The following is a 27,615-nucleotide window of genomic DNA, read 5'->3' on the forward strand; positions in this document are numbered from 1 at the left end:
TGCACTTGCGGGCCACTAATGCTGGTGAGGTATTCCAACCTACAGAAGACAAAAAATCAGTCCAATTCTTCCTAAACTGAAATATTTTTGCTTCCAAACCTGTAAAGTCAGCCTTGGGGGCATGATTTTCAAAATCGTGTCTCATGTGTGTGTGTGTGTGTGTGGTTTCAATGCAACTCTGTGTATGTGAGAAAGAGAGACAGACAAACAGACAAAGAGACTGAGGATAGGGGTCGGGCTGGACATGTATGTACACTGCTTTAAACACAACTCTGTGTGTTAAACTCTTTGTGTGAGTGAGTGAGTGAGTGAGTGTGTGTGTGTGTGTGTATGTGTGTGTGTGTTTTCAAGCATCTTTGCAAGTTGTGAAGCCCGTGAGTGAGTTTTGTAATTCCGAACGAATATGGATAAGCTGAATGATGACAGAGAAGCAAAGGAACACTTGTTCTCAATTGGTTCGCTTATCCAAACATGGGGTATTTTAGCAAACACTGTGGGTCTGTCTGGTCGATTGGTCGGACAACGTTCATGCAACCTTCGTGGGTTAGAAAAAAAAAACTCAACCCCCCCCCCGTCCACGCCTCCAATTTTCTCAACAGATTTACACAAATCTCAAAAATGGCCTCTGGAGCCAATTTTCGGTCAGAAATCCGACTATAGTCAGAAAAATCTCATGCCTGTATCTGCAGTCAGCACAAAAGCATTGACTTCAAATACTTCAAAAGTATTCGTTGCATGCATGCATGCATGTGCATGTGCATCATTTCATTTTCACAATGGTCTCAAAACGTGCCACAGAGGGATCGCCTTCTGTCATGATCAGCATTTTGACATTTTCAGACTTGACTTCAGTCGACTGCCAGGGTTAGGAAACGTGTCCAAATTAGGCACTCTGACATGTCACTCTCATCTCAAAGCCCTTTTTCTACTGTGTCTATAAATACTGACTTAATACTGACTTAAGAGCTTTTCCGTTTCTGAGTGTATATAATGAAGATACAGATTTAGAACCGTGCACACAATGTGAAGAAATACATGGTGTTGAGTGGTGTTTTCAACCCGGTTCTCTCAAGCATACAGTTCACAACTCATTTTAAATCAAGCAAGAATCCAAACCATTTGGGAATACGATCAATGCACAAATCTGGTCAATGCACAAATAACCTTTCATGCATACATATACCCCTTGATTTTCTCAACGGATCTCCATGAATCTCAGGATGAATCCCTGGGGCTCCCAGATTTGCAGATATACATATTTCTTTGTTCTTTTTTTGTCTTATCACTTTTACAGCCATGTTGTTTCAGCCACCCATAATCATCCTCAGCCACCATCACCGTCAGGAGAAAGAGAAGAAAAAAACATCCTGAACAGTCACCATCACTACACAGTGTGGTGTGTGCTCCATAAACCTGGAGTCGTAGGGGCACAGCATGTAATAGATAATGCCACACCACAAGCATCTATCTCTTATAGTTGTGTGCGTGTACCTGGGTTTGAGTCCATTCCATCTCTTTCTTGGTCTTCCCCTTCTCTTCTCCTCAACTCTTTCCTGAAGGATGGTCTTTGAGAGGCCACATATACTGGTTACTTTCAATTATCATCTTTTCATCACCACTACCTACCAAAAACAGACAAAATCACACACACACACACACACACACACACATCAGTGAACACATCACAGGGGAGGAATCTTACATGATGCATGGTGCGGACAGCATCCAGAGGGTAGCTGCCCTTGGCAGTCTCCCCGGACAACATGACGCAGTCAGCTCCATCCAGCACAGCATTGGCCACATCGCTGGACTCGGCGCGGGTCGCCCGTGGCTTCTTCGTCATGCTCTCCAGCATCTGCAGGTGACACAGCCTTCTCTAACTCATGCTTCATTCTGCTGCCTACACCCATGTCCTACATGTCACTGCCCACACACTTTGTTATGCTGAGAAAAGTTCCAGAAAAAAAGAAATTAACGTTTGTAATCTTAGTTCAGTCATATTTCCCAAAGTGAAAATAATAGTATAAGAATATATAAATATATCACCATGCTACATTCCATACCATAAAAACTAACAGATTGTATAATAATGATAATAGTAATGATAATAATAATGGAAATTTATACAGCACCTTCTAACACCCAAGGCGCTTTGCAGTAACAGCAAAATGTAATATCAAACAATAATATAGTATGGTGTATAACACAAAATGATAACAAGCAACAACATATCAAACATACACAAATGGGCACACACATGCACGCACGCGCACACGCACTCCCACACACACACAAGCACACACGCACACAAACACATGAACACAGCCTCAACACAACAAACACACATACACACTCTCTCTCTCTCTCCATCTTCATGCGCACAAATTACAATCAAGTTGTCAGTCTGGATGGAAACAGCACGTTCTTAAATGGTAGGGAGGGTGTAGGCCCCAATAGCAATAATGAGTAAAGTGATATGTTTTCAGGCCTGATCTGAAATACTCTAGGGACTGACTGTGTCAGAGAGAGCATAATAAAAAGAGTTCCAGAGCTTTGCTGCCGAAAAAGAAAAGGCTCACTGGCTATGTTGCTTGCATGTGAAATTAGGAAGCTGAAAGAGCCTGGTGTCAGCAGACAATCGAAGAGTCCTGGAGGGAGTGTATATGTGGAAAAGTTCAGATGGAGAAGATGAGAAGCAGAGCCTGTGATAACTTTGAAGCAGACAGGAACATTTGTATCTTATGCTTTGTTCAACTGGAAGCCAGTGTAATTTATAGAGTAGAGAAGTGCAATTCTGATTTCTAGATCATTTATAAATTAGCCTAGCAGCAAAGTTCTGAACGCACTGAAGAGGTTGAATGACAGATTGAGGCCAATGAAAATAAGAGATGCAATAGTCAAGACGAGAAAGGATGTAAGAAGTCTTTGTTGCTTCTCCTGTAAAAAGTGAACGAACAGAAGAGATATGTTTGAGCTCGAAGTAGACTAGCTTGCAAGTTTTTGCAACATGCTGTTTCTGGGAAAGATTGCTGTCAAGAACGCCAAGGTCACAGAAACAGTAAGAAAACTTGATTTCGTAATTAGCCAATGGGAGTGAAGTGGTGGTGGTGTGTGTCCATCGAGATCGATGATGACCATCGTTGTCATCCAGCTGGGGGATGGGGGAAGGGTGGTGGTGGGGCGGGGATGCTCATGAGTCTATCTGTGAATGCGCAGATGGCTGAATAGTCCAATCTGCGCACAAAATATTTGCTGACAGTTGGGGCAGACAAAGACAGGCATATCATTGTCAGGGAGCTTGTTTGCCCGTGACTTTCTGACCTGCCTCTTCTGAACAGCTGCAGCAGTCCTGTTGGCCTCTCACAACTTGGCACCTTTGTGCACAGCAGCGCGCCATTTGTCACGGTCCATTGCAGATTCCTCCCAGGAGTCAGGGTTGATGTCAAACGCTTTCAGAGAGACTTTCAGAGTATCTCTGAAGCGCTTCTTCTGGCCTCTGTGTGATCTCTTCCCTTGTTGCAGTTCACCATAAAAGAGCCTTTTGGGCAGCCGATGGTCTGGCATGCGCGCCACGTGTCCAGCCCAGCGAAGCTGGGACTGCATCAGGATGGTGAATATGCTGGGAAGGGTGGCTTTTGCGAGCGCCTCTGTGTCTGGTGTACTGTCTTGCCACTTGATGTTCAGTAGCTTCCTGAGGCATGTTGTGTGGAAGTGGTTCAGCTTCTTGGCGTGTCATTGGTACACTGTCCAAGTTTCGCAGGCGTACAGTAGTGTGGGGAGAACTACTGCTCTGTAGACCTTTAGCTTGGTCTCGAGACCAATGCCTCTTCTGTTCCAGACATTTGCATAGAGTCTACCAAAGGTTGCGCTTGCTCTTGCAATCCTGACATTCACTTCATCGTCGATGGTCGCATTTCGTGACAGTGTACTGCCAAGGTATGTGAACCGCTCCACCGCACTGAGTCTCTGACAGTTGACAGTGACGTTGGGCTCAACATAGGGTTTCCCTGGGGCTGGCTGATGGAGAACTTCAGTTTTATTCGTGCTGATGGTAAGGCCTAAGTTCCTGCTGGCTGTGGCAAACTTGTGGACGCTGAGTTGCATGTCAGCTTCAGATCCAGCATTGAGGGCACAATCATCAGCAAACAAAAAGTCTCTGATGATGTCTGTCATGACCTTGGTTTTTGCTTGAAGCCTTCTGAAGTTAAACAGCTTGCCATCTGTTCGGTACTTTAGGCTGATTCCAACATCGCCATCTCTGAAGGCATCAGTAAGCATTGCAGAGAACATGAGGCTGAACAGTTTTGGAGCCAGGACGCAGCCTTGCTTGACACCATTTGTGACTGGAAAAGGAGATGTTTCGCCATTGTCCTGGACTCGAGCCTGCATGCCTTCATGGAATTGGCTGACCAAGGAAATAAATTTCCGAGGGCATCCGTACTTGGCCATGATCTTCCACAGACCCTCTCCACTCACGGTGTCGAAGGCCTTGGTGAGGTTGACATAGGTGGAGAACAGATCAGCATTTTGCTCCTGACATTTCTCTTGCAGCAGCCTTGCAGCAAACACCATGTTGATGGTTCCATGCTCTTTCCGGAATCCACACTGGCTCTCAGGCAAATGACCTTGGTCAAGGTGTGCTGTGAGGCAGTTTAGTAGGATCCTGTCAAGTATCTTGCCTGCGATGGAGAGCAAGGAAATGCCCTGATGGTTGTCACAGGCTTGCCGGTTCCCCTTTCGCTTGTACAGATGAATGATAGAGGCATCTTTGAAATCCTGGGGGAGCGTCTCTTCTTTCCACATGAGTGAGTACAGCTGATGGAGCTTCTTAGTCAGCACAGTGCCTCCATCCTTGTAGACCTCTGCTGGTATGGAGTCTGAGCCAGGTGCTTTGCCACTGGATAACAGACGGATTGCTTTCTGGGTCTCAAGAAGTGTTGGCAGATCGTCCAGTGCTTCGCTGATGGGGACTTGTGGAAGACGGTCTATGGCTTCATCATTTATGGAGAAAGGGCGATTTAAGACCTTGTCGAAGTGCTCAGACCAGCGTTCGAGAATTTTCTCCTTCTCCGTGATCAAGGTATTCCCATCTGCACTGAGGAGGGGGGATGATCCTGAGGATGTGGGGCCGTAGACTTCTTTTAAGGCATCAAAGAACCTCTTCATATCGTGCCTATCAGCATATCCCTGGATCTCATCAGCTTTGTCACTCAGCCACTTATCCTGCATATGACGTAACTTTTGCTGAACAGTCCTGCGGATGGCATTGTACGCATCCTTTTTTGATGCGGACTTTGGGTTGCTCAGGTAGGCTTGATGCAGACGGCATTTCTCATCCAGAAGTTGCTTGATTTCATCACAGCTTTCATCAAACCAGTCTTTGTGCTTTCTGGTCATGGGTCCCAGGGTCTCTGAAGTTGTACTATAGATCAGTTCGCGCAAGGTCCTCCAGTCAGACTCCACGTTCTGGTTGTCTAGAGAGGTGGATTCCAGACGATCTTCCAGCAGCTCCACAAAGGTCTGTTTGATGGTGATGTTTTTCAGCTTAGCGATGTTGAGCCATTTTGGAGCCTTCTGGCCTTGGGGGCGTCTCTTGGGTTGGATTTGAATATTCAGCTTCGAGACTACAAGGCGATGATCTGTCCAACATTCGGCACCACACATGGTCTTTGTCACACATACATCTTGCCTATCCCTTTTCCTGACAATGATGTAATCGATGAGATGCCAATGCTTTGAGCGAGGGTGCATCCATGACGTCCTCTTACGGGTAGGAAGGCAGAAAACTGTGTTGGTTATCAGCAGTTCGTGCTCTGCACAGGTCTGAAGCAAAAGCAATCCATTTGGTTTGCAGTGGCCCACGCCGTGCTTTCCAATCACTCCATCCCAGGAGATGCAGTCAGAGCCAACTCTAGCACTTAAGTCCCCAAGAATGATGAGCTTGTCTGCTTTCGGGATAGCAGCAATGACAGAGTGAAGGTACTCATAGAACTTCGCCTTCACTTCATCCGGGTTGATCATGGTTGGGGCGTAGGCACTGACAATGGTGAGGTGCTTCTGGCCAGATGCCAACGGGAGTTTCATGGTCATAAGCCTATTGTTGATTCCCTCTGGGATTCCAGCTAGCTTGCTGACAAGTGCTGTTTTACAGCAACACCAACACCAGCCTCGCGTCGCTCTTAGCTTCCTCATCCACTCCAGAAGGTGTAACCACATCCCCATTCATAGAGCTCGCCTTCGCCTGCAAGCCGAGTCTCACTCAAGGCTGCTATGTCGATGTTGTATCTGGTGAGTTCGGATGCAACAAGTGCCGTTCTCCTTTGGGGTCTGTCCGCGTCATCTCTGTCCAGAAGAGTCCGTATGTTCCAAGCACCAATGGTGAGAGGAACGATCCTTGCTTTTTTCTTTTCTTTCTCTTTGTTTCGACTGCTGATGTAGGGTCCCTGCCAGCCGCGGTATGCTGGCCAGGGTGATGTGGAGCAGGCAATTTTTAGGGCACCTTTTCTAGCCCCTTCCTCATGCCAGGGAGGTGAGCAGTGCATTCCTAAAGAGGGCTGCTCAGATGCTCAGATGGCTGCCGAGCTCCTTCGCTGCTCCTGTTGATGAAGAACGACCCTATGGCCAGAGCCGCCTACGTGCAGGTCTGCGGCTGCGACTGCCAGTGTACCCACATCTGTCGTTTCATCGCTCGCCTGTCGCCACAGGACTTGGGGGTGATGAAGGGATGAATGATGAAAGGTCATTAAGGACGACTGATGACTTGCGCGATGAGTTTGTTTAAAGTGAAGAGGAGTTGCGCAACGTCAACCTCACTCTCTTGTCCGGGTCCACCAATTTCTAGTGGCAAGACTAAGTCAAGACTGGAGGATGAGCACGGATGCAGTGGCTGACCAAGATATCCTTTCAGTGTCTCATCTTGCTCTCTCTCTGCACTCCACAGTGCGTTACTGTAACCGCCTTCCTCTCCGTTGAACCGATAGGTTTCTTCCGCACATTCTGCCGGATCCAGACTTCACATGCATGGGTAGACACACCCCAGGGGCCAACTGCGTGTGGCATGCACACAGCACGGTGGAGCTAGATGGCCGTCGGTGGCTCTCCTGAGCCGACACCCTTTTATGGATCTCGTTTTTAATTCCATAAGGGTGTCTAGCCACCCGCCTCACCAGTCCCAGAAGGGAGAGGTGGGAGTGCCGGTTTAGTCGCCGGCAACCAGACCCTGAACAGGTTGTACTGGATTACAGGTTACTAGTAGCAGATCTAATGACCTGACCTGACACAAGGGAGTGAAGTATCACACACACACACACACACAAAAAAAAAAGGGAAGCACCACACACAAAAAAACATATATACACACACTCACACACAACTGATAACAACCGCTATATAAATGTACTATCATTATCGTAAGTTTCCACTTCACACTCCCACAGGTTCTTCCCATATTCCTGTGTGTTTCCACCAACAGTATCACATCCAGGAGGAGGAAGAGGAGGAGGAGGAGGTGGTGGTGGTTGTGATGAATGTATGTGTGTGTGTGTGTGGCTCAAAGGAGTTGGGGGGAGGAAGAGAGAGCGACTGCCATCTCCTTTTAATGTCATCCACCTATCTACAAGGCAAGGTAGAACTATGTCCAACATCCAGACCAAGGATGGAAAATGTCTAACAGAAGAACAAGACATCCTAAAGCGATGGACAGAATACTGCTCAGAGCTATACAACATACAGACCACAGGTGATCCAACAATACTGAATGTTCCACCAGCCACTGATAACAGTAATCACCCCATACTCCGTGAAGAAATAGAGGCAGCAATAGCATCGCTGAAAAAAGGGAAATCGGCAGGAGTGGACAACATCCCATCAGAACTGGTCCAAGCAGGGGGTGAAGTTATGATAGATGTGCTACTGAAAATCTGCAACAAGATCTGGCAAACAGGGGAATGGCCCACACCGTGGACACAATCACTGATCATCACCCTTCCCAAAAAGGGCAATCTCCAGCAGTGTCAAAACTACCGCACCATCAGCCTGATTAGTCATCCCAGCAAAGTCATGTTGAAGATCCTGCTTAACAGACTGAAACCACAAGCAGAAAACATCATTGCTGAAGAACAGGCAGGTTTCAGACCAGGAAGGAGCACAACTGAACAAATCTTCAACTTGAGGTTGCTATGTGAGAGGTACCATCAACACCAACAAGACCTCTACCACGTCTTCATTGATTTTAAGAAGGCATTTGACATGGTCTGGCATGCAGCTTTGTGGGCTACCATGAATCTGTACAACATCAACGCCAACCTGATCAGACTGATACAGCACCTCTATGACAAAGCCACCAGCGCCGTCTACCTCAACAATAGCATCGGGGACTGGTTCAGAACCACAGTCGGAGTGAGACAAGGCTGTCTACTCTCCCCAACACTCTTCAACATCTTCTTAGAAAGAATGACGACTGACGCACTGGAAGAGCATGTAGGAACAGTCAGCATAGGCGGCAGAACAATCACAAACCTACGTTTTGCCGACGACATTGATGGACTGGCTGGAAAAGAAGAAGAACTGGCAAGCCTGGTCAAACATCTAGACAAAGCCTCCACATCGTATGGAATGCAAATCAGTGCGGAGAAAACCAAACTGATGACTAACAACACCAACGGCATCAGCATTGACATCAAAGTCAACGACGAAAAGCTTAAAACAGTCCACAGCTTCAAATATCTGGGAGCAATCGTGTCAGATGAAGGATCTAAACCAGAAGTACTCTCGAGAATTGCCCAAACAACAACGGCACTCAACAAGCTGAACACCATCTGGAACAACAAAAACATCGCTCTCAGCTCAAAAATCAGACTGATGCGTTCCCTGGTTATATCAATATTGCTCTACGCCTGCGAGACTTGGACCCTGACTGCAGACATCGAGAGAAGAATCCAAGCTGTCGAGATGAGATGCTTTCGTAGACTACTTGGCATCTCCTACAGAGACCACATCACTAACACGGAAGTGAAGAACAGAATCAAGCAGAGTATTGGACCCTACGAAGACCTTCTGTCCATAGTGAAAAAACGCAAACTTAGGTGGTATGGACACATCTCCCGATCATCTGGTCTTGCCAAAACGTTCCTGCAAGGCACCGTACATGGAGGCAGAAGGAGAGGACGGCAGAAGAAGAGATGGGAAGACAACATCCGGGGGTGGACAGGCTTGACGCTCGGTGACGCCCTGAGGAAATCAGAAAACCGTGAAGAGTGGAGAGGGGTGGTGGCCAGGTCAGCAGCGGTGCCCCAACGGTCTGAACCCAGACTACGGGAGAGGTGAAGGTGAGGTGAAGGTGAAGGTGACCTATCTGATTTCTAGAAATACATGTGCATTAACATGTGCTTGCTGGATTTGGCACATTTCCTGCCTGCCTTTATTGTTTTGTGTCTGTGTGTGTGCATATATGTGTGTGGGTGTATACACACACATGCATGCTTATGTGTGGAGAGAGATGCTTGGCACTTTAATGTCACTGGCCATGAGGTCCTTATGACATGGGTGAATGCATCAAAATACTTTCCTTTATAACAAACCATTATAATAAACAAATGAAACGGTGACAACAAACAATGAAAGAAAACAAAGTTCCTTCTTTGAAGAAAAATGATAGCAACCAACAGGCCACCCAACACATTAAGATATCTGTTCTCGCTCTCTTAGATTTGTCAGCAGCTTTTGACACTATCGACCACTCTATCCTCTTGAACAGACTTAAAACTTCCTTTGGTATTCGTGACACTGCACTAGCATGGATCACGTCTTACCTGTCAGATCGTACACAGAAAGTGTGTGTAAATGGTACATTCTCTAGAGTATCTGCCTTGAAATATGGTGTCCCACAAGGGTCCGTCCTAGGTCCTGTTCTTTTCGTGCTGTATGCGGCTCCTGTGTCGGATGTCATCAGTCATCATGCGATGTCGCATGAGAGCTTTGCTGATGACACACAACTTTATCAGTCGGCTTCCATAGCTGAATTTGATGCACTGGTGACTCAAACACAGGAGTGCATTGCTGGCCTAAAGGACTGGATGACTCTCAACAAGCTGCAATTAAATGATGATAAGACTGAATTGATGATAACCTGTCCAAAGAAGTTTCGTCAACATCCTTCCTTTCCTGACTCTGTTCTGATCAATAGCACACCTGTTTCACTTTCTCCCTCTGTTCGCAGTCTTGGTGTAATCCTGGACCAGTCTCTTTCCTTCCAACAGCACATTTCGAATATCTGTAAAGTTGCCTATTTGGAACTGCGTAGAATCAGCTCTATCCGCCACTATCTCTCAACCGATGCAACCAAGACACTTGTATGCTCTCTGGTTCTCTCAAGATTGGATTACTGCAACTCTCTTTTGGCCGGCCTTCCCAAATACCTGTTAGACAGACTCCAACGAATTCAGAATAACGCTGCCAGACTCATTTGCAGAGCTTCTAAATTTGACCATGTTTCTCCTCTCCTTCAGTCTCTCCACTGGTTGCCTGTTTCTGATCGAATAGACTATAAGCTATCCACTCTGACCTTTTCTGCAGTCAACGGATCTGGCCCCAAGTATCTTTCTGAACTCATCCATATCTATACCCCGTCTCGCCAGCTCCGTTCTTCCTCTGATACTCGACTTCTCAGGATACCTCATGTCAGAAGTAAGACCTATGGACACAGATCGTTTTCTTTTCAATCGCCAAAGACGTGGAACAAGCTCCCTGATAACCTCCGTCATTCTGATTCCCTCGCATCTTTTAAATCTCGTCTCAAAACTCACCTTTTCCCTCAGCAATAAGTTCAATTGTGGCAGGTCCACAACTACATGCATGTATATGAATGTGTATTGTGTGTGCGTGTGTTTATGTAAGTTTGTGCCTGCCTATGTGTGCGTATTTGTTAGGGTAGCTGTTAGATACACATGTATGTTAAAATGTATGTATGCAGTGTGTGTGTGTGTGTGCGTGCGTGCGTGCGTGTGTGTGTGCGCGTGCGTGCGTGCGTGCGTGTGTGTGTGTGTGTGTGTGGTCACATTTTGGTGTGTGTATGTAACATAGATATAATGTTTTATGTTATCAAAAGCGTTTTTGTAAAGCACCTAGAGCAGATTTCTGGATAGTGTGCTATATAAGTATCCATTATTATTATTATTATTATTATTATTATTATAATAACCCTGCTCATTCATCTATCACCTGCTCATTCATCTATCAATGCACCATGCAACAAATTCCAACACTGGCAACAGAAAATTGTCAAAGCTATCTGACCACACAATTATGCTTCAAGTGCTTTTTTCCTAATCTTCACAGCTTCTGATATAAAATTTTGCTGTCAAAATTATCACCTCGTGATCTTCAGATATTAATATGCTAAAGAGGTCCTTGGTGCTGGTTCATTCTAGTTAATTCAGTATCTATGAAATATTCAAATGCAGTAAATTCGCTGATGGTGCAACAAGTGTCATTCTATGTGTTCTGTCCAGAATTTTAATTTCTTTTTCATTTCAATTGCCAACAAGACTATGTCATGCCATTTTCAAACCCAAACAAATGTTCAGTCAACTAACTGGGAAGAACTATGTTTAATTCAAATTTAGTAAAGGTAAACTGAGTATTTCCTGATAAACATGGATTTGTTAATGTTTACCATGGCCCCCCCCTCCCCTCACACACACACACACACACAACCAAACACCAAGCTATTACATGGACTTACACTGTTTACACATGCGAGTCAAAAAGGAGAAAGAAACTTGTGGACAGGATATCAGGAGTGTAATGCAACATCATGCCTCATCTAAAACAGTCATTTTACTCTCTCTCTCTCTCTCTCTCACACACACACACACACACACACACACACACACACACACACACAAACCAGTGCAACCTACTATGATGTATTCAACCCCCTCTCCCCTCCGTGTCTTAACACACAAAAAGACCCAGACCCATAGAGGCAGGAGGAGAGGGGCTGGGGAGAGGGGAAGAAAGGGGGCAGTGGGAGTTGATCAGCCAACACACATAAAAGACATTTTGTTCTCCACTGGTTCTCACATGCACATGTCACACAACCCTCAGGTTGGGGAGGCAATGTCATTTTTATCATGAAGGACTTCTAAAGGTCTCCTCAGGGACTTTTTGAGGACTTCCCAAGGTCCTCTCAATGACTTCCGAGGACTTCTCAATGTCTTTTTGATGACTTTTTAAAAGGATTTTTCAAGGTCTTCCCAAAAGCTTTTTGAGGACTTTTCAATGTCTTTTCAATTACTTTTTTAAAAGGATTTTTCAAGGTCTTCCCAAGGGCTTTTTGAGGACTTTTCAAGGTCTCCTGTCTTCTCTGGGACTTTTGGAAGACTTTTGATGGTCTTCACAAGGACTTTTGATGGACTTCTCAAGGACTTTTGATGGTCTTCACAAGGACTCAAGGTCTTCACAAGGACTTTTGACGGACTTCTCAAGGACTTTCTGAGGACTTCTCAAGGGCTTTTCCAGTCAAATCCAAGGGTTTCTTTGTTAGAAGCATAAAAGCCATTGTGGACCATATGTGCATGCATGCATGTGTATTATCTGTTTGTGCGAGAGGGAGAAACAGACAGATGAGAAAAAAGAGACTGAGTGCTCTTAATTCTTTTTGTATGTAAAAGCAGTGCGAGTTAGTGTTTATTTTTGCATGATAGACTTTAATCTAATGTCAGTGAGACATACATGAAAAGCATTTACAAAAATGAGTGCACAAAGCTCAACATGAAACTATGAACAAATGGAAAGAGCTGAAACATTTTGTCTGAATCGTTTTACTGAGAATCTACAAATTCAGACTTAAAATGTGGGCACATTAATAGCAGTTCAGACCCACACACATACAAACTCACACACACACACTCTCTCTGTCTCTCTCACACACATATTATGTAATAACACACACACACACATGCACACACACACACAAATGAACAATTAAGTCATTTTATTTTCACTCACACATAGTCTTGCAGCATGGTAGTCTGGAAGCTTGAATGATAGAAACTACAAAAAATTGTAGTTCAAGGCAAGTCTGACAATGATATACTGGCCATAGCATTGCAAAGAGTTCAACACAATGCAGTACATGATGCAAAATGCTTTTCCTTTTCTCAGCTTTGCCAGAGAAGACACTGTCATTCTTTTTGCACAATATAATAATAATAATAATAATAATGATAATGTACATTTATATAGTTTTTTCCAGAAATACCGATCAAAACACCAGCACTGGAAAATAACTGCTATTGGAACAGATGTGTTTTCAAAGCAGACTTAAAAGAATTCAGAGACAGATTGTAACAATTTTTCTGGCAGTTTGTTCTCCCATGAGGGTGCCTGAAAAGTGTGCCAACTTTTAACAGAGAGCAAACCCTGTCAGTGAGGACCCTACCTGTGTGGCACAGATGACAGGTTTGCCGGCCCTGTTGCATTTGCCGATCATCATCTTCTGGGCTAGGAACACTTTCTCAGGGGGGATCTCGATTCCCATGTCACCTCGCGCCACCATCACTCCATCTACCTCCTCCAAGATTTCATCAAAGCTGAAACATTGTGAAGTGAAACAGAAACGTGTTGCTGTTGACGTTACACCACAACCCTCCTGCCTGAATCCTTTTATAATGAAATACTGTCAATAAAACATAATGGCACACAAACTTTCACCAACATACACTGTAAAGGAATCGTATTGATTAAAAATAAATTTTTAAAAAAAACCTGCTGTGCAGCTGATACACTTTCACAGCATACAGACTTGCACAAGCTTAAAATTATGGGGAATAAAAAACCAGACTGAACAAACAAAGAAACAGACTATGATAATTCTTTTAAGTTTTACATAAGATACTGTGATCAGGGTTCAAGGCCCCTTTTCAAAGTAGTGCTGTGTCCTTGGAAAAGGCATTTTAACCTTTAGCGTGCCAAGGGATTTAGCAAATAACTGAATCTTATTTGCCCAGGAATTTTAACAAAAAACAGGTATGTCCTTGAAAAAAATTTTAGATCAATTTTTCAATTCACACAGGTAAAAGTATATATCTTTTAACCAGCAGAGTGCCTATAAGATGTCAGCTGATGTCCTACAAAAAGTATTGCCATAGTGCCTATAAGACGTCCACTGACGTCCTGCATATGTTCCGATTTTTCCTTCATTGGAGTTCAATTCACATAAACAGACTCTGAACAGTTTGATGTGTCTGGATTATAAATATACTATTTAAATGAATTTACATCAGGTAAAAGACCTCTTTCTACTTGATAATGATCTGCTAACTGACTATGTGATACACGTGTGGAAAAGGGGGTTGCACCATGTGCAAACAAATGCACTGAAAACTGTGTCCAGTAAAGCAAATAGTCAAAGTCACCAGATTTACACAATTCTGAAAGCTCTGCTTGTGATTATGGACAGCTTTCGCGACAGAAAAGGATTTCTCTTGTCTGATGATTGGTTTGAAAATGAAGGTGATTGACAACGACAGTTATGAAACTGACTGCCCATTTTATGGTAATTCAGACCGTCCATCCAATCAGACAGTGTTTTTGAACTACTGGCTATGACTGACAGAATACGTGCAGCCAGTGTTGGAAGAAGGGAAGGAGAGGGAGAGGAGTGATGTAAGATGATAGGTCGAATGCCAGTCAGAGGTCATGAAGGGGGCGTGGCTTTTGGGAAGAGTGAACTCACATTTCAAAGCATACAGAAGGCAACTGACAACTGCCAATGCCCCACGATTTTCACATAACGCAGTGCTGAACCTGCACTGGCCGTGAAATATGTTTTTTTTTGTTTTTAACACTTTATTTTCGCTGAATCAGAGGGATGACTTGTTTGAAGAGGTGGCAAACTGGATGCACAGCAGACAATTCGATACGGCCCACGTGCAACATGAAAGGAGTGAATATCATCAAAGAACTTCACTCTCTCACTTGCAAACGCTCTTTGCTGTCAAAAAGCTTGCCAGTTCAGTTTCTGGGACTGTGACTGACCTTTTACGTTGACTTTACTCACTTTTGTCATTACTGGGACAGTGATTTACTTACATGTCTGCAAGAGCTGTGATCTGTTTTCAAAACGTTATAGCCTGTTTTAATTTCTTCAACAGGTATATAATCTGACAATTGGCTTGTTATTTCTAGTTATATTTAGTTTCTTTTCTTTATGGATGTCATTATGTAGAGGTGGAAATACACTTTTTTGTTGCACAAAAATTATGATCTTGACTTTACATGCCTGAACAGTTACCTGCAATCAACCAGATTGGGGGGGAAAAAAGCCCAGAAGCAGAATCTACACTCATTTTCCTTCACAAAAACGTTTACTTTCTTTCTGTATCGCCCATAGCTTTTGTGCTGGAATTTGTTGTGATTTATTACCACTGAATCCTCAAAATTCCCTGGCAAGGGGAGAGCACTTTTCTACAAAATTCTCTGGCACTGAACCGATTAAAGGAGAATGAACGGACAATAGAGAAAAAATGTTTAACGAATATGTGATCCACAAGCTTTTTTTTTCAAATATAAACATCACACACACACTCTCTCTCTCTCCACCAAAGAATCATCTGGATCAAAATTATCAGCCCACCCACTGCCCCTCCCTTCCCACTTGACCTCATGTCTTGCTTCAGTCTTCATATTGAAATCTGGTACCTCCCCCACCCTTTACTACCTCTGGTGAGCCTGTCTGTCACACAGTGTGTTTTGTTCTCCAATCATTCAATGCTGTCTGCTAGGAAAGTCCAACTCTGTTCCGCTCTTTGGGTGAAGAGTTGACTGATATTCCTCATCCTCCTCTTCCCAAGTATGTCAGAGTACAGTTTACCAACATCTTCTTCAAGCATTCAGAGATGCCAACTCCTGTCAAGTGTTTGTAGGAACAATCAGGAAATTTGGTGGGAACATTTTGAATCTGATAGGAACACTGACATTTAGCATAACTTCTGTTCCCACCACCTCTTCTTTACAGCTGACACATCTGTAGCATTGTGTCACTTCCCTGGTCTTTGTTCGCCTGACTTCTCTGTTTCGAGCCGCTTGTTCCTTTCTTGCACTCCATAGCACGTCCATAGACACAGACAATGACTGAGACACAACTTGATTCAACCACATTCTCTCTTGTTCGGGCAAACGATTAAGCTGATTGGTCCAATATATAACACACATGCAATTAGCTGAGCATCATCACATGAGACCAAAGTTAGTAGTGACTGCCCTGACCTCGTGATCAATAGGTCTAAAGCATCTGGGTAATGTTACGACAGGAAAGAATGTGACCATTCTGTGTAGTCGAAAATAAAACTTGCTGGAACAATTTTGATGTTGGCGTAACGTCGCAACAAACTGCGATCGAGTGTAACAAAATACAGTGATATTGTAACAGTTGGCATTTCTAAGCATTCATTCTAAATTTCATTAAGCAGTGGCTAATTCCTGTCATGCAGTTTACTTTTCCTGACACTCGCCTTTGACAAGACATCACCATTTTGCTTGCCCACATAATATATGAGTTGTGGACATGCTCCAGTCAGCCAATAAAATCATTTGAAAAAACACATTCCTAGGAACCTTGGCAAAGCTAAAGCTACCAATGCAATAATTACAAAAAAGCTTTCACAAGATGGAGACTTTTAGTCATCGTTTTGGAACGGCTTTCATGACAGTGGCAGGGAAGTGAATCACCCACTGTCTGAGAATGGCTTGCGTGCCTGTCTAAAGGTGAAGTTTCCTTACTCAACCCAGGTGTGAATGGGTACCTGACATTGGATGGGGAAGTTTAAATGGCAGATGGAAAGGACTGGGACCCACCTTTCTATGCCCAGACCTGCACATAATAGATACAAATTCACTGACCCAACAGCTGTAAAAGGCTTTGGGACCTTTAACCTTAACCTATCCTTATACGATACAATGCAAAGCAATCTGATACATTCCTGCAACAGAAGTGAACAGGAGAGACAGGTGAGACACACTTTTTGATGCCCTGGTGGTTCTCAATCTTGGCGATGATCCTGATGTTCTTGCCCTTCTCCCCCAGGATCTTGCGGATCTCCTTCACGCCCGCCGCGCTGCGAATGAAGGAGGCGAACACCATGTCCACCTGCAACACCACCCTCACACATGCCATCACCATGACAACGCATCACCTGACGTTATATGCCTACCTCAAAATCTTACCATCAGGAACATATGATGTAAAAAGTCCGGAACTGAAAAATTTCAGGAACACACAATATTCTTTTTTGATTCAATGTGATAACAACAATCATTACAGCCACCATGGCTGATAGGGAATTTGCAACTGCTGAGAATGCACAAGCTGGAATTTCTCATTTCTGTCATGTTTGTAAATATGACCACCTTTATTGTGTTCTTTCCTGAAGATCTGACAGCATTGACTTTATTTTGCCTTTTTTTTTTCTTTTTTCTTTGTAGTGAGGTTCGTTCTCCACCTTCTTCATCAGTCTCACAGATTCGCTTATGACAGATGGCCATCTTTTTAGTTGACCACTCTTTCTCTTTAACTTTGGCTCTTCAGCAGCCAGTTATGGACTTGTGCACTTGCACACATTGTTCAAATTACAACTTTCCATTTGCTGACACATATGTACACCCAAGAAAATTTTTTTTAACTGAAGCCCCCATTTTTGTTTTTGTTGAGATCTTTTCCCAAAACACATGATCAACAACTTTAACACCCGTAACAGACATGGTTTTTTACATACCATGCAGCCGGCAAAAGAACCCATAGCGGCAACAGGGGTCCCTGGCAAAAAGGAAGGAAGCTGCATGGATCAAGCTGCATGTACCGAAGCCATACAGTAAAAGCACTAGATTCTCGCCTTTTTCCTGAGTTTGATCCCCAATTTGCCACACATTTTGGGTTAAGGTTGGAGATTTTTCTGATCTCCCAGGTTAATGTATGTGCAGACCTGCTAGTGCCTGAACCCCCTTCATGCGTATATATGCATACAGAAGATATAATAAACATGTTTAAGATCCTGTAATCCATAACATCTTTCGGTGGATTGTGGAAACAAGAAAATACCCAGCATGCACACTCCTGAAAAAAGAGTATGGCTGCCTACATGGCAGGGTAAAAATCAAGCAAACGGTCATGCACATAATAAATTTCATGTCTGTATAAGTGTGTGTGTGTGTGTGTGTGTGTGTGTGTGTGTGTGTGTGTGTGTGTGTGTGTGTGTGTGTGTGTGTGTGCATGTCTGAAACTTGTCTGAATGACTCAACTAAAGGAATAAGCACCCAAAGGCAGCTCTTTGTGGAAAGCAGCCTGCTGAGCAAACAACCCCATGTTTGTAAAGCGCTTTGAGCTTGGTCTCTGACCAAGGACAGGCGCTGCGTAAGTATCCATATCATCATCATCATCAAGATGAAGAGAAATATATCGCCTTGTGGTCCATAAAATATAATAACCTATTCGGTTCCAAGAATCAGTGTTTAACTTTAAATGACATGGTCATAGTTATAAGGACATATCCAGACTTTATATTTTCCCATAAAAGGCATATTACACTGAGGGTCGACTGTAGTAGTGAAATCGATAACAATCTAATAATGAAATAAAATAAACCCACAAATCTTTTTTTTTTTCTTTTCCTTTTTTTTAAAAAAAACCCAAACATTTTCAAAATGCTCAACATGGCTGCTGAACTCAGCTGCCAGAGCAGCATACAGTTGTGCTGAAAGTTGTGACATCCCCATCCCTCCCACCTCCTCCAGCACACAGACCCTCTCTCCCAAATGAAAATAAACAAACCTTTCATGATGGATCTCTGTTTCTGTGACACCCACACCCCCACCCTCTTCAAGCCCCAAAAGGATGGACCTCTGTTTCTGTGACTCCCCCACCCCCACCCTCTTCAAGCCCCAAAAGGATGGACCTCTGTTTCTGTGACTCCCCCACCCCCACCCTCTTCAAGCCCCAAAAGGATGGATCTCTGTTTCTGTGACACCCACACCCCCACCCTCTTCAACCCCCAAAAGGATGGATCTCTGTTTCTGTGACACCCACACCCCCACCCTCTTCAACCCCCAAAAGGATGGATCTCTGTTTCTGTGACTCCCCCACCCCCACCCTCTTCAAGCCCCAAAAGGATGGATCTCGGTTTCCGTGACACCCACACCCCCGCCCACTTCAAGCCCCAAAAGGATGGATCTCTGTTTCCGTGACTCCCCCACCCCCGCCCACTTCAAGCCCCAAAAGGATGGATCTCTGTTTCCGTGACACCACCCTCTTCAACCCCCAAAAGGATTGATCTCTGTTTCCGTGACACCCACACCCCCACCCTCTTCAAGCCCCAAAAGGATTGATCTGTTTCCATGACACCCACACCCCCACCCCCTCCAACCCCCAAAAGGATGGATCTCTGTTTCTGTGACACCCACACCCCCACCCTCTTCAAGCCCCAAAAGGATGGATCTCTGTTTCTGTGACACCCACACCCCCACCCCCTCCAACCCCCAAAAGGATGGATCTCTGTTTCTGTGACTCCCCCACTCCCACCCTCTTCAAGCCCCAAAAGGATGGATCTCTGTTTCTGTGACACCCACACCTACCTCCATCTCCACACCAAAGAGGAGGTCAGATTTGTCTTTCTCAGACACGGCAGGCAGATCTACAGGGATGCCGGGCAGGTTACAGCCCTTCTTGCTGCCCAGGTCTCCTCCGTTCTCCACATGACACATCAGGAAGTCATCCCCTGGCAGACAGACACCATCACCCTTCACTCCTACAGTAGCCTTCTGGACACGCACACACACCATCACCCTTCACTCCCACTGCCTTCTGGACACACACACACACACACACACACACACACACACACACACACACACACACACACACACACACACCATCACCCTTCACTCCTACTGCCTTCTGGACACACACACACACACACCATCACCCTTCACTCCCACTGCCTTCTGGACACACACACACACACACACACACACACACACACACACCATCACCCTTCACTCCTACTGCCTTCTGGACACACACACACACACACACACACACACACATATCAACTTTCACTCCTACTGCCTTCTGGACACACACACACACACACACACACACACACACATCATCATCATCATCATCATCACCCTTCACTCCTACGGTCTTCTGGACACACACACACACACACACACACACACACACACACACACACACATACACACACACATCATCATCATCATCATCATCATCATCACCCTTCACTCCTACGGTCTTCTGGACACACACACACACACACACACACACACACACACACACACATCAACTTTCACTCCTACTGCCTTCTGGACACACACACACACACACACACATCATCATCATCATCATCACCCTTCACTCCTACGGTCTTCTGGACACACACACACACACACACACCATCAACTTTCACTCCTACTGTCTTCTGGACACACACACACACACACACCATCAACTTTCACACCTACTACCTTCTGGACACACACACACACACACACACACACACACACACACACACCAATAACTTTCACTCCTACTGCCTTCTGGACACACACACACACATGCACACGCACACACACACACACCATCACCATTCACTCCTTTGACAGCACCTGAAATCAATGTCATGCTATGTCTTCCCTTTGTGTCACCTCTACAGCAAGTTCACTGATAAAAAAACAAAAATAGTTGGGGACTCAACAAACAGTTTTCAGGTGCGTTCCTGTCAAAACCATGAAAAAAAAAAAATACTGCACTTGTTGCCGTTATTCATATTGAATCTTCGAATTTAGCCACACTTCCAATTAAAATTTGGCTGTTGCAACCACTGCCAGTACGCGTATCTGACTTGAAATTTGGGAAGCAAAAATACTGCCACATTGACTTCATCTGCCTGGATAATGAAAGGCCGGTTTCTAACTTATTCTGTGTTTTGATCAAACAAACTCTGATCTTTGAGTGAAGCATTTTGTTTTGATAAATCTAGAGATTCTTATCACAAGTGCGCTTTGAATCAAGTTGCAATGTTCAGGCTTTCCTGAAATTACGTCAGCCAATGATGTGGCAATACACTTCATAACTACAGTTAGTAAACGTTATTTTGATCTGGGATCTAAAGCCAAAAGTTCAGAAGATTCATAAGCATTATGGACATGAAGTATATTTTTTTTAAATAAAAATGGAGCCTTTGTCTCTCATTAAAAAAAATGTTGACTGTCTCTCTTGGCATGGCGTCACTCCTCCACTTACCATTCCTGACTTCATTTGAGTACAGAGAGAAAATATGACATTTCCAGTGCTTTTTTCATATAGAGATTTATGGTTTACTTAGTTCTGAATCTTATGACACCAATACATGTTCAACATAATTCTTGTTCTGAAGTTACAAGCAGGCAAATATATGTTGTTTTTCACCAGCTGATTTCTATTTTGTTCTTTTTGGGCACACCAACTTTGAAACAATTACAGAAAAAAAACTATGTTGATCAATTCTGATTTTTGTATGTTAATTTGTGATTTTTAAACTTACAACAGAAAGTACATTATTGTTGTAAATAAAAAATTCTGAAAAGTTTTGGCAGGTTTTCGGGTGCTGCGTCACATATACTAATAGCTAATGATGACTACAAATGATAAACTTCAAACTGAATAATGTACAACTTATAATAAATAACTACATAATACACAGCAAAATCTAAATGCTTTTTTTTTTTTGTAAGTACAAGTGATGCCATAAGCATGGCAAGCTGAAATCAAGTTGCGTGTCTATAACATTTTTGTGGAAATAACTGGTGTTCAAGGCCATTTAATGCAGGGCAACATGAGAAGTTTGGTTTCTTCAGCACATCTACCTACATAAGGGAAAATTATTGGAGAAATGTGACAGAATGGTTTAAGACGCTCAGCTGCCAATGCAGAAAGTCTGTGAGGGTGTGGGTTCGAATCCCACTCTCCCCCTTTCTCCCAAGTTTGACTGGAAAATCAGACTGAATGCTTAGTCATTCAGATGAGATGATAATCTGAGGTCCCGTGTGCAGCACGCACTTGGCGCGCTGAAAAAGACTGCATGAGATGATGGCTGTGGCGGGGGCAAGGAGGCAAAGTCCCCATAAACTCAACACCTTTGAAAAAAGAACTGCAGTGAAAAGTATCCCTAACTGACAGGGTACAGGGGCACGGCCCCCTTGGGGGGGGGGGGGGGGGAGAGAGAGAGAGAGAGAGAGAGAGAGAGAGAGAGAGAAAATGTGTGTGTGCATGCACGCACCTGTTTTAACAATGATCTTTTTTCTTCTTTTTTTGTTGTTGTTACGGTCACTGTCTAAATCATGAAATGTTTGTCCTTTAATTTTTATTCTTATTTCATTTCTTCTTTTTTCCTAAGTGTTTGTTGTCTTATAAAGACATGTCATTAAAAGGCCCCAAAACAATGACTTTAGTTTCTGTATATTTGAATAATCTTTTGTTTTCTTTTTAGACATTTTCTTCCTGGAATCTAAAGGCAAAGAAAGACATCATAATTTATAAGAGCTAACTGTCAAGCAGTTTCTGTACACTTACAACTCAAAAGACTTTTCCATCTTTTGCTTTATCTCTATTTCTACACATTTTCCCCCTCAGACAAACTTCCACCTTCCACAACTTGTCTCTTGTCCACCAACCTTTCTCCTTGACGATGACAGAGATGAGGCCGTCATCGATGAAGATGCGTTTGCCAACCTCCATGACCTTGGTGATATTCTTGTAGTCCACCCACAACACCTCCGCAGAGCACTTCTCCATGAAGGCATCATCTGTGGTGATCTTGATCATCTTGCCCGTCACCAAGGTCACCTCTGCTGAGGCCCCCTGTCCACAGCACACAGTGGGAAGTTAGTGTCAGTTAGTGTCAGTGTCACTGGCTCCATGCTGTACTTTACTGCTCTGCCTTCTACTGGGTTTTTTATTGAGTGGTGGCCTGGTGGTATCACTTCCAGCTAGGAAGTGAAACAATCTGAGGGTACAGGATATAATCCCACACCTGCTAGTATTTTCTCCCCTTCACTAGACCTTGAGTGGTGGTCTGGACACTAGTTATTCGGATGAGATGATAAACTGAGGTCCTGTGTAAAGCATGCACTTAATGCGTCTTTGTGAAGGAATATGATTCTCAAACTAGGAGGCAAAATTGCACTGGCAGCCTTGGGAGCTAATTGGCTTATGGGAACCACCCCCAACGCCATCTGTCCTAAACCCTCTTGGCTGAGAGAGTGGGGATGTAACTTGGGCAAGACACACTCCACTAGAATCAAATTCTAGCCCATCTATTGTTCTGATGGTCATTGTCGAACACGACTATCATACATAATGCATATAAAAGAACCCACCACAACAAGAGAGTTGTCCCTGGCAAAATTTCATTTAAAATCCACTCGAATGTGTGTGTGTGTGTGTGTATGTGCACGCGCATAATAACTGAAGCCTGACTGAGTAACACAGCAAATGAATGATGAGCACCAAAAGGCAGTTCTCAGCCAGCTCTAACCAGATAGGCAGCCTGATGTGCAAATGACTGAAGATAAGCATTTTACTTTTCTGCTTTATGGTATGGTGTGGAGAGTGGTGTAATGAAGCAGGTACTTTGGGTGTATTGTGTGGCATGAAATGGGTGCAGGGTGGTGTGATGGAGTTGATGTTGTGTGGTGTAGTAGGGTGCTGTTTGGTGTGTGGCATTTTTGTATTCTATTGCATTTTATTGCACTCCACCCACACTAAATTTCTCTTTGTACTACCCTTTCCTTTTTTTTTTTCTTTTTTTTTTTGGCAAGTGTGTATGTTATACTACCAAAATGTATTTTCCAACGAAATTTTGCCAGCAATAACACTATTGCTGCTGTAGGTTTCCTTACGTGTGCTAAGTGCATGCTGCAAATGTTCACGGTCTCATCCATAACAAAATACGCAGATCACCATTCAAAGTCTAGAGGAGAGGAGAATAAAAAATCTTGGTTCAGTGCAGGACTCTAACCCATGGGCGTTCAATTCATAGTCAGGAACATTACCACTGAGCTACCATTACACAATGTGTGATATAATTCAAAGTATAGTACAGTGTGTTATAATGTGGTGTGCTGTAATGTGATGAGGCGTGGCAAGATGTGTGGTGTTGTGTAAATGTAGTGTGGATGGTGTGATGTGGTATGGTGACATTTAATGTAATGTGGTGTGATGTGGTATGGTGAAGTGTTATGTCTTGGTGTGATGTGGTATGGTGAAGTGTAATTTGGTGTGGTGTGGTGTGGTGTGGTGTGGTGTGGTGAAGTGTAATTTGGTGTGGTGTGGTGTGGTGTGGTGTGGTGTGGTGTGGTGTGGTGTGGTGAAGTGTAATGCAGTGTGGTGTGATGTGAATTGGAAAAGTGTAATGTAGTGTGGTGTGATGTGGTATGGTGAAGTGTAATGCAGTGCGGTGTGATGTGAATTGGAAAAAGTGTAATGTAGTGTGGTGTGGTGAAGTGTAATGTAGTGTGGTGTGATGTGGTGAAATGTAATGCAGTATGGTGTGATGTGGTATGGTGAAGTATAATGTAGTGCGATGTGGTGTGATGTAGTGTGATGTGGTGTGGTGAAGTGTAATGCAGTGTGGTGTGATGTGAATTGGAAAAGTGTAATGTGGTGTGGTGTGGTGAAGTGTAATGCAGTGTGGTGTGATGTGAATTGGAAAAGTGTAATGTGGTGTGGTGTGGTGAAGTGTAATGCAGTGTGGTGTGATGTGAATTGGAAAAGTGTAATGTGGTATGGTGTGGTGAAGTGTAATGCAGTGTGGTGTGATGTGAATTGGAAAAGTGTAATGTGGTGTGGTGTGGTGAAGTGTAATGCAGTGTGGTGTGATGTGAATTGGAAAAGTGTAATGTGGTGTGGTGTGGTGAAGTGTAATGCAGTGTGGTGTGATGTGAATTGGAAAAGTGTAATGTGGTGTGGTGTGGTGAAGTGTAATGCAGTGTGGTGTGATGTGAATTGGAAAAGTGTAATGTGGTGTGGTGTGGTGAAGTGTAATGCAGTGTGGTGTGATGTGAATTGGAAAAGTGTAATGTGGTGTGGTGTGGTGAAGTGTAATGTAGTGTGGTGTGATGTGATGTGGTGAAATGTAATGCAGTATGGTGTGATGTGGTATGGTGAAGTATAATGTAGTGCGATGTGGTGTGATGTAGTGTGATGTGGTGTGGTGAAGTGTAATGTGGTGTGGTGTGGTGTGGTGAAGTGTAATGCAGTGTGATGTGGCGTAATGTGGTGTGGCGAGTGTAATGTAGTGTGGTGTGATGTATGGTGAAGTATAATGTAGTTTGGTGTGATGTGGTATGGTGAAGTGTAATGTAGTGTGGTGTGATGTGGTGTGATGTGATGTGATATGGTGAAGTGTAATGTAGTGTGGTGTGGTGTGATATGGTGAAGTGTAATGTAGTGTGGTGTAGTGTGGTATGGTGTGGTGTATTGTGGTGTGGTGTAGTGTGGTGTGATGTGGTATGGTGAAGCGTGGTGTGGTGTGGTGTGGTGTAGTGTAGTGTGGTGCAGTGTGGTATGGTGAAGTGTAATGTGTGGTGTGGTGTGATGTGATATGATGTTGTATGGTGATGTATAATGTAGTCTGGTGTGGTGTGGTGATGTATAATGTAGTGTGGTGTGGTGTTGTATGGTGATAAATAATGTGGTGTGGTGTGGTGTGGTGTGGTGAAGTGTAAAGTGTGGTGAAGTGTAATGTGTGGTGTGGTGTAATGTGAGGTGATGTGGTGTGGTGAAATGTAAAGTAGTGTGGTGTGATGTGGTAAAGTGTAATGTCGTGTGGTGTGGTGTAATGTGAGGTGATGTGGTATGGTGAAATGTAAAGTAGTGTGGTGTGGTGAAGTGTAATGTAGTGTGGTGTGGTGTAATGTGGCATGGTGAAACGTAAAGTAGTGTGGTGTGGTGTGGTGAAGTGTAATGTAGTGTGGTGTGGTATGATTTGGTATGGTGAAGTGTGGTGTGGTGTATGGTGAAGTGTAATGTAGTGTGGTGTAGTGTGGTGTGGTGTGGTGTGATGAGGTGTGGCGAGGTAACGCAGTGTCTGGACAACAAATCAAAGCTCATCCATTCTTGCACACATATGCACACATCCACACACACATCACCCACCCCTTCTAGAAGTCCTGTTCGGATCTCTGGACCTTTGGTGTCCAAAGCGATGGCAATGGGACGATGTTCAGAGAAGGTGCTCACAGCTTTCCGAACATTCTCTATAGTGCCACGGTGATACTACAAACATAACAAGACTGTTTTCAAAACAAACTATCAAAAAGACCAAAACAACAACAACAACAACAACAAAATGCTTGCTTTTTCCATCAACCTGAAAACGTAGTTCTGAAAATAACTGCTGTTTCCTTGATGTCTATAAAATATCCCAACATTCAACATTACCAATTTCAGTCACAAAAGAGGGCTGACACTTATTTACACCCGAAAAAATTAATTTAATGGGAAAAAGGTGATTGTGTTAATCAATCTGAAAGATTTGAAAATGCCAAATTTTTCTTGTCCTCTTTTTTTTTTCTTTTTTTTTTTTTTTTTTTACATAACATGAAACTGAACAAAGATCTCATTTTCACATTTTGAATGAAAAAGCCTTGGACAACTTTACTGCCTCTGAAATTGCTACAACAACAGATGAATAAATTCATGCACTGTAAACTTCCACCTTCAGTGTGGACCCCGCACAAACACTTTCAAACCTTCCTGTCTTCACTTCTATCTTGAATTACACATGTCATTTTGCATCATTCTTGTCAAAGGTAATATTTTGAGAGGAGACATTTGTGCAACAGTTTTTGAAATCTGTGCAATAAAAGAATAATGAAAATACATTTAAACTGTTATTCATTCATATAGGGGAGGAGTAGTGGTTAGTGGCAAAATGGAGGGTGGTGGTGACCAGAGCCTCACACACATGGAGGCAGAGAGGTGGGCAGCACAAGAAAAGCTGCTTTTTTCTATAAATTGTCTTTAGATAGCTGTCTGTTTTGTTCGGTTCAATTTGGTTTTGATCATTTGGCTGATAATAAAGATCTGGCTAATTATCTCAAAATCAAGTGTTTTTAATGACAGTCATTTGTAACAAGTTGCTGGTTGTGGCCTGATGTTTATCGATGTCTCGTAACTGTGAACAACACAAACTCTAAAGTATGCAAACAATCTTTTCTGACATTTTTTATTCAAGCCACATATTAACATTAGAATAACACATTCTTTGTTTTACATTAACCCAACACTTAGCAAACTCATTTTCATTCAAGCTGTTCCAATCTACAGCAAAATAATTTCACTCTCAGATCTCATGAAAAGGTGATTTTCAAACAGTGAAATTTTGTTCAGCGATTTCCCTGATGGTGAGTTTTCAATAGAGAAATTTTGGAATTTGATCAGCATAACAATATTGATGTACTATCAAGGAGCAAGTAACTTTTCTTGCCTTCTAAAACAGTTATTAACAAGTCTATGAACTTTCAATAATGACAGCACAAACAACTGTTGGAATTACAGAC

The 27,615-nt window shown here is 43.5% G+C and overlaps 1 protein-coding gene across 4 annotated transcripts in view; it reads right to left on the minus strand.

Annotated features, from left to right (window-relative positions):
* Positions 1-27,615, minus strand: part of LOC143277921 (pyruvate kinase PKM-like) — a 114,660-nt gene that overhangs the window by 35,059 nt on the left and 51,986 nt on the right. For all 4 annotated transcript variants that reach the window (XM_076582897.1, XM_076582894.1, XM_076582896.1 and 1 more), the window contains exons 5-10: positions 26,210-26,329; positions 22,726-22,912; positions 19,627-19,769; positions 17,022-17,149; positions 13,442-13,592; positions 1,703-1,855 (exon numbers count right to left, since the gene is read on the minus strand). In XM_076582897.1, coding sequence (XP_076439012.1) covers positions 1,703-1,855; positions 13,442-13,592; positions 17,022-17,149; positions 19,627-19,769; positions 22,726-22,912; positions 26,210-26,329 — 882 coding nt within the window. The remainder of the gene's footprint in view (positions 1-1,702; positions 1,856-13,441; positions 13,593-17,021; positions 17,150-19,626; positions 19,770-22,725; positions 22,913-26,209; positions 26,330-27,615) is intronic.

Source organism: Babylonia areolata, chromosome 35 (assembly GCF_041734735.1).
Source record: "Babylonia areolata isolate BAREFJ2019XMU chromosome 35, ASM4173473v1, whole genome shotgun sequence".
Lineage (NCBI taxonomy): Eukaryota > Metazoa > Mollusca > Gastropoda > Neogastropoda > Buccinidae > Babylonia > Babylonia areolata.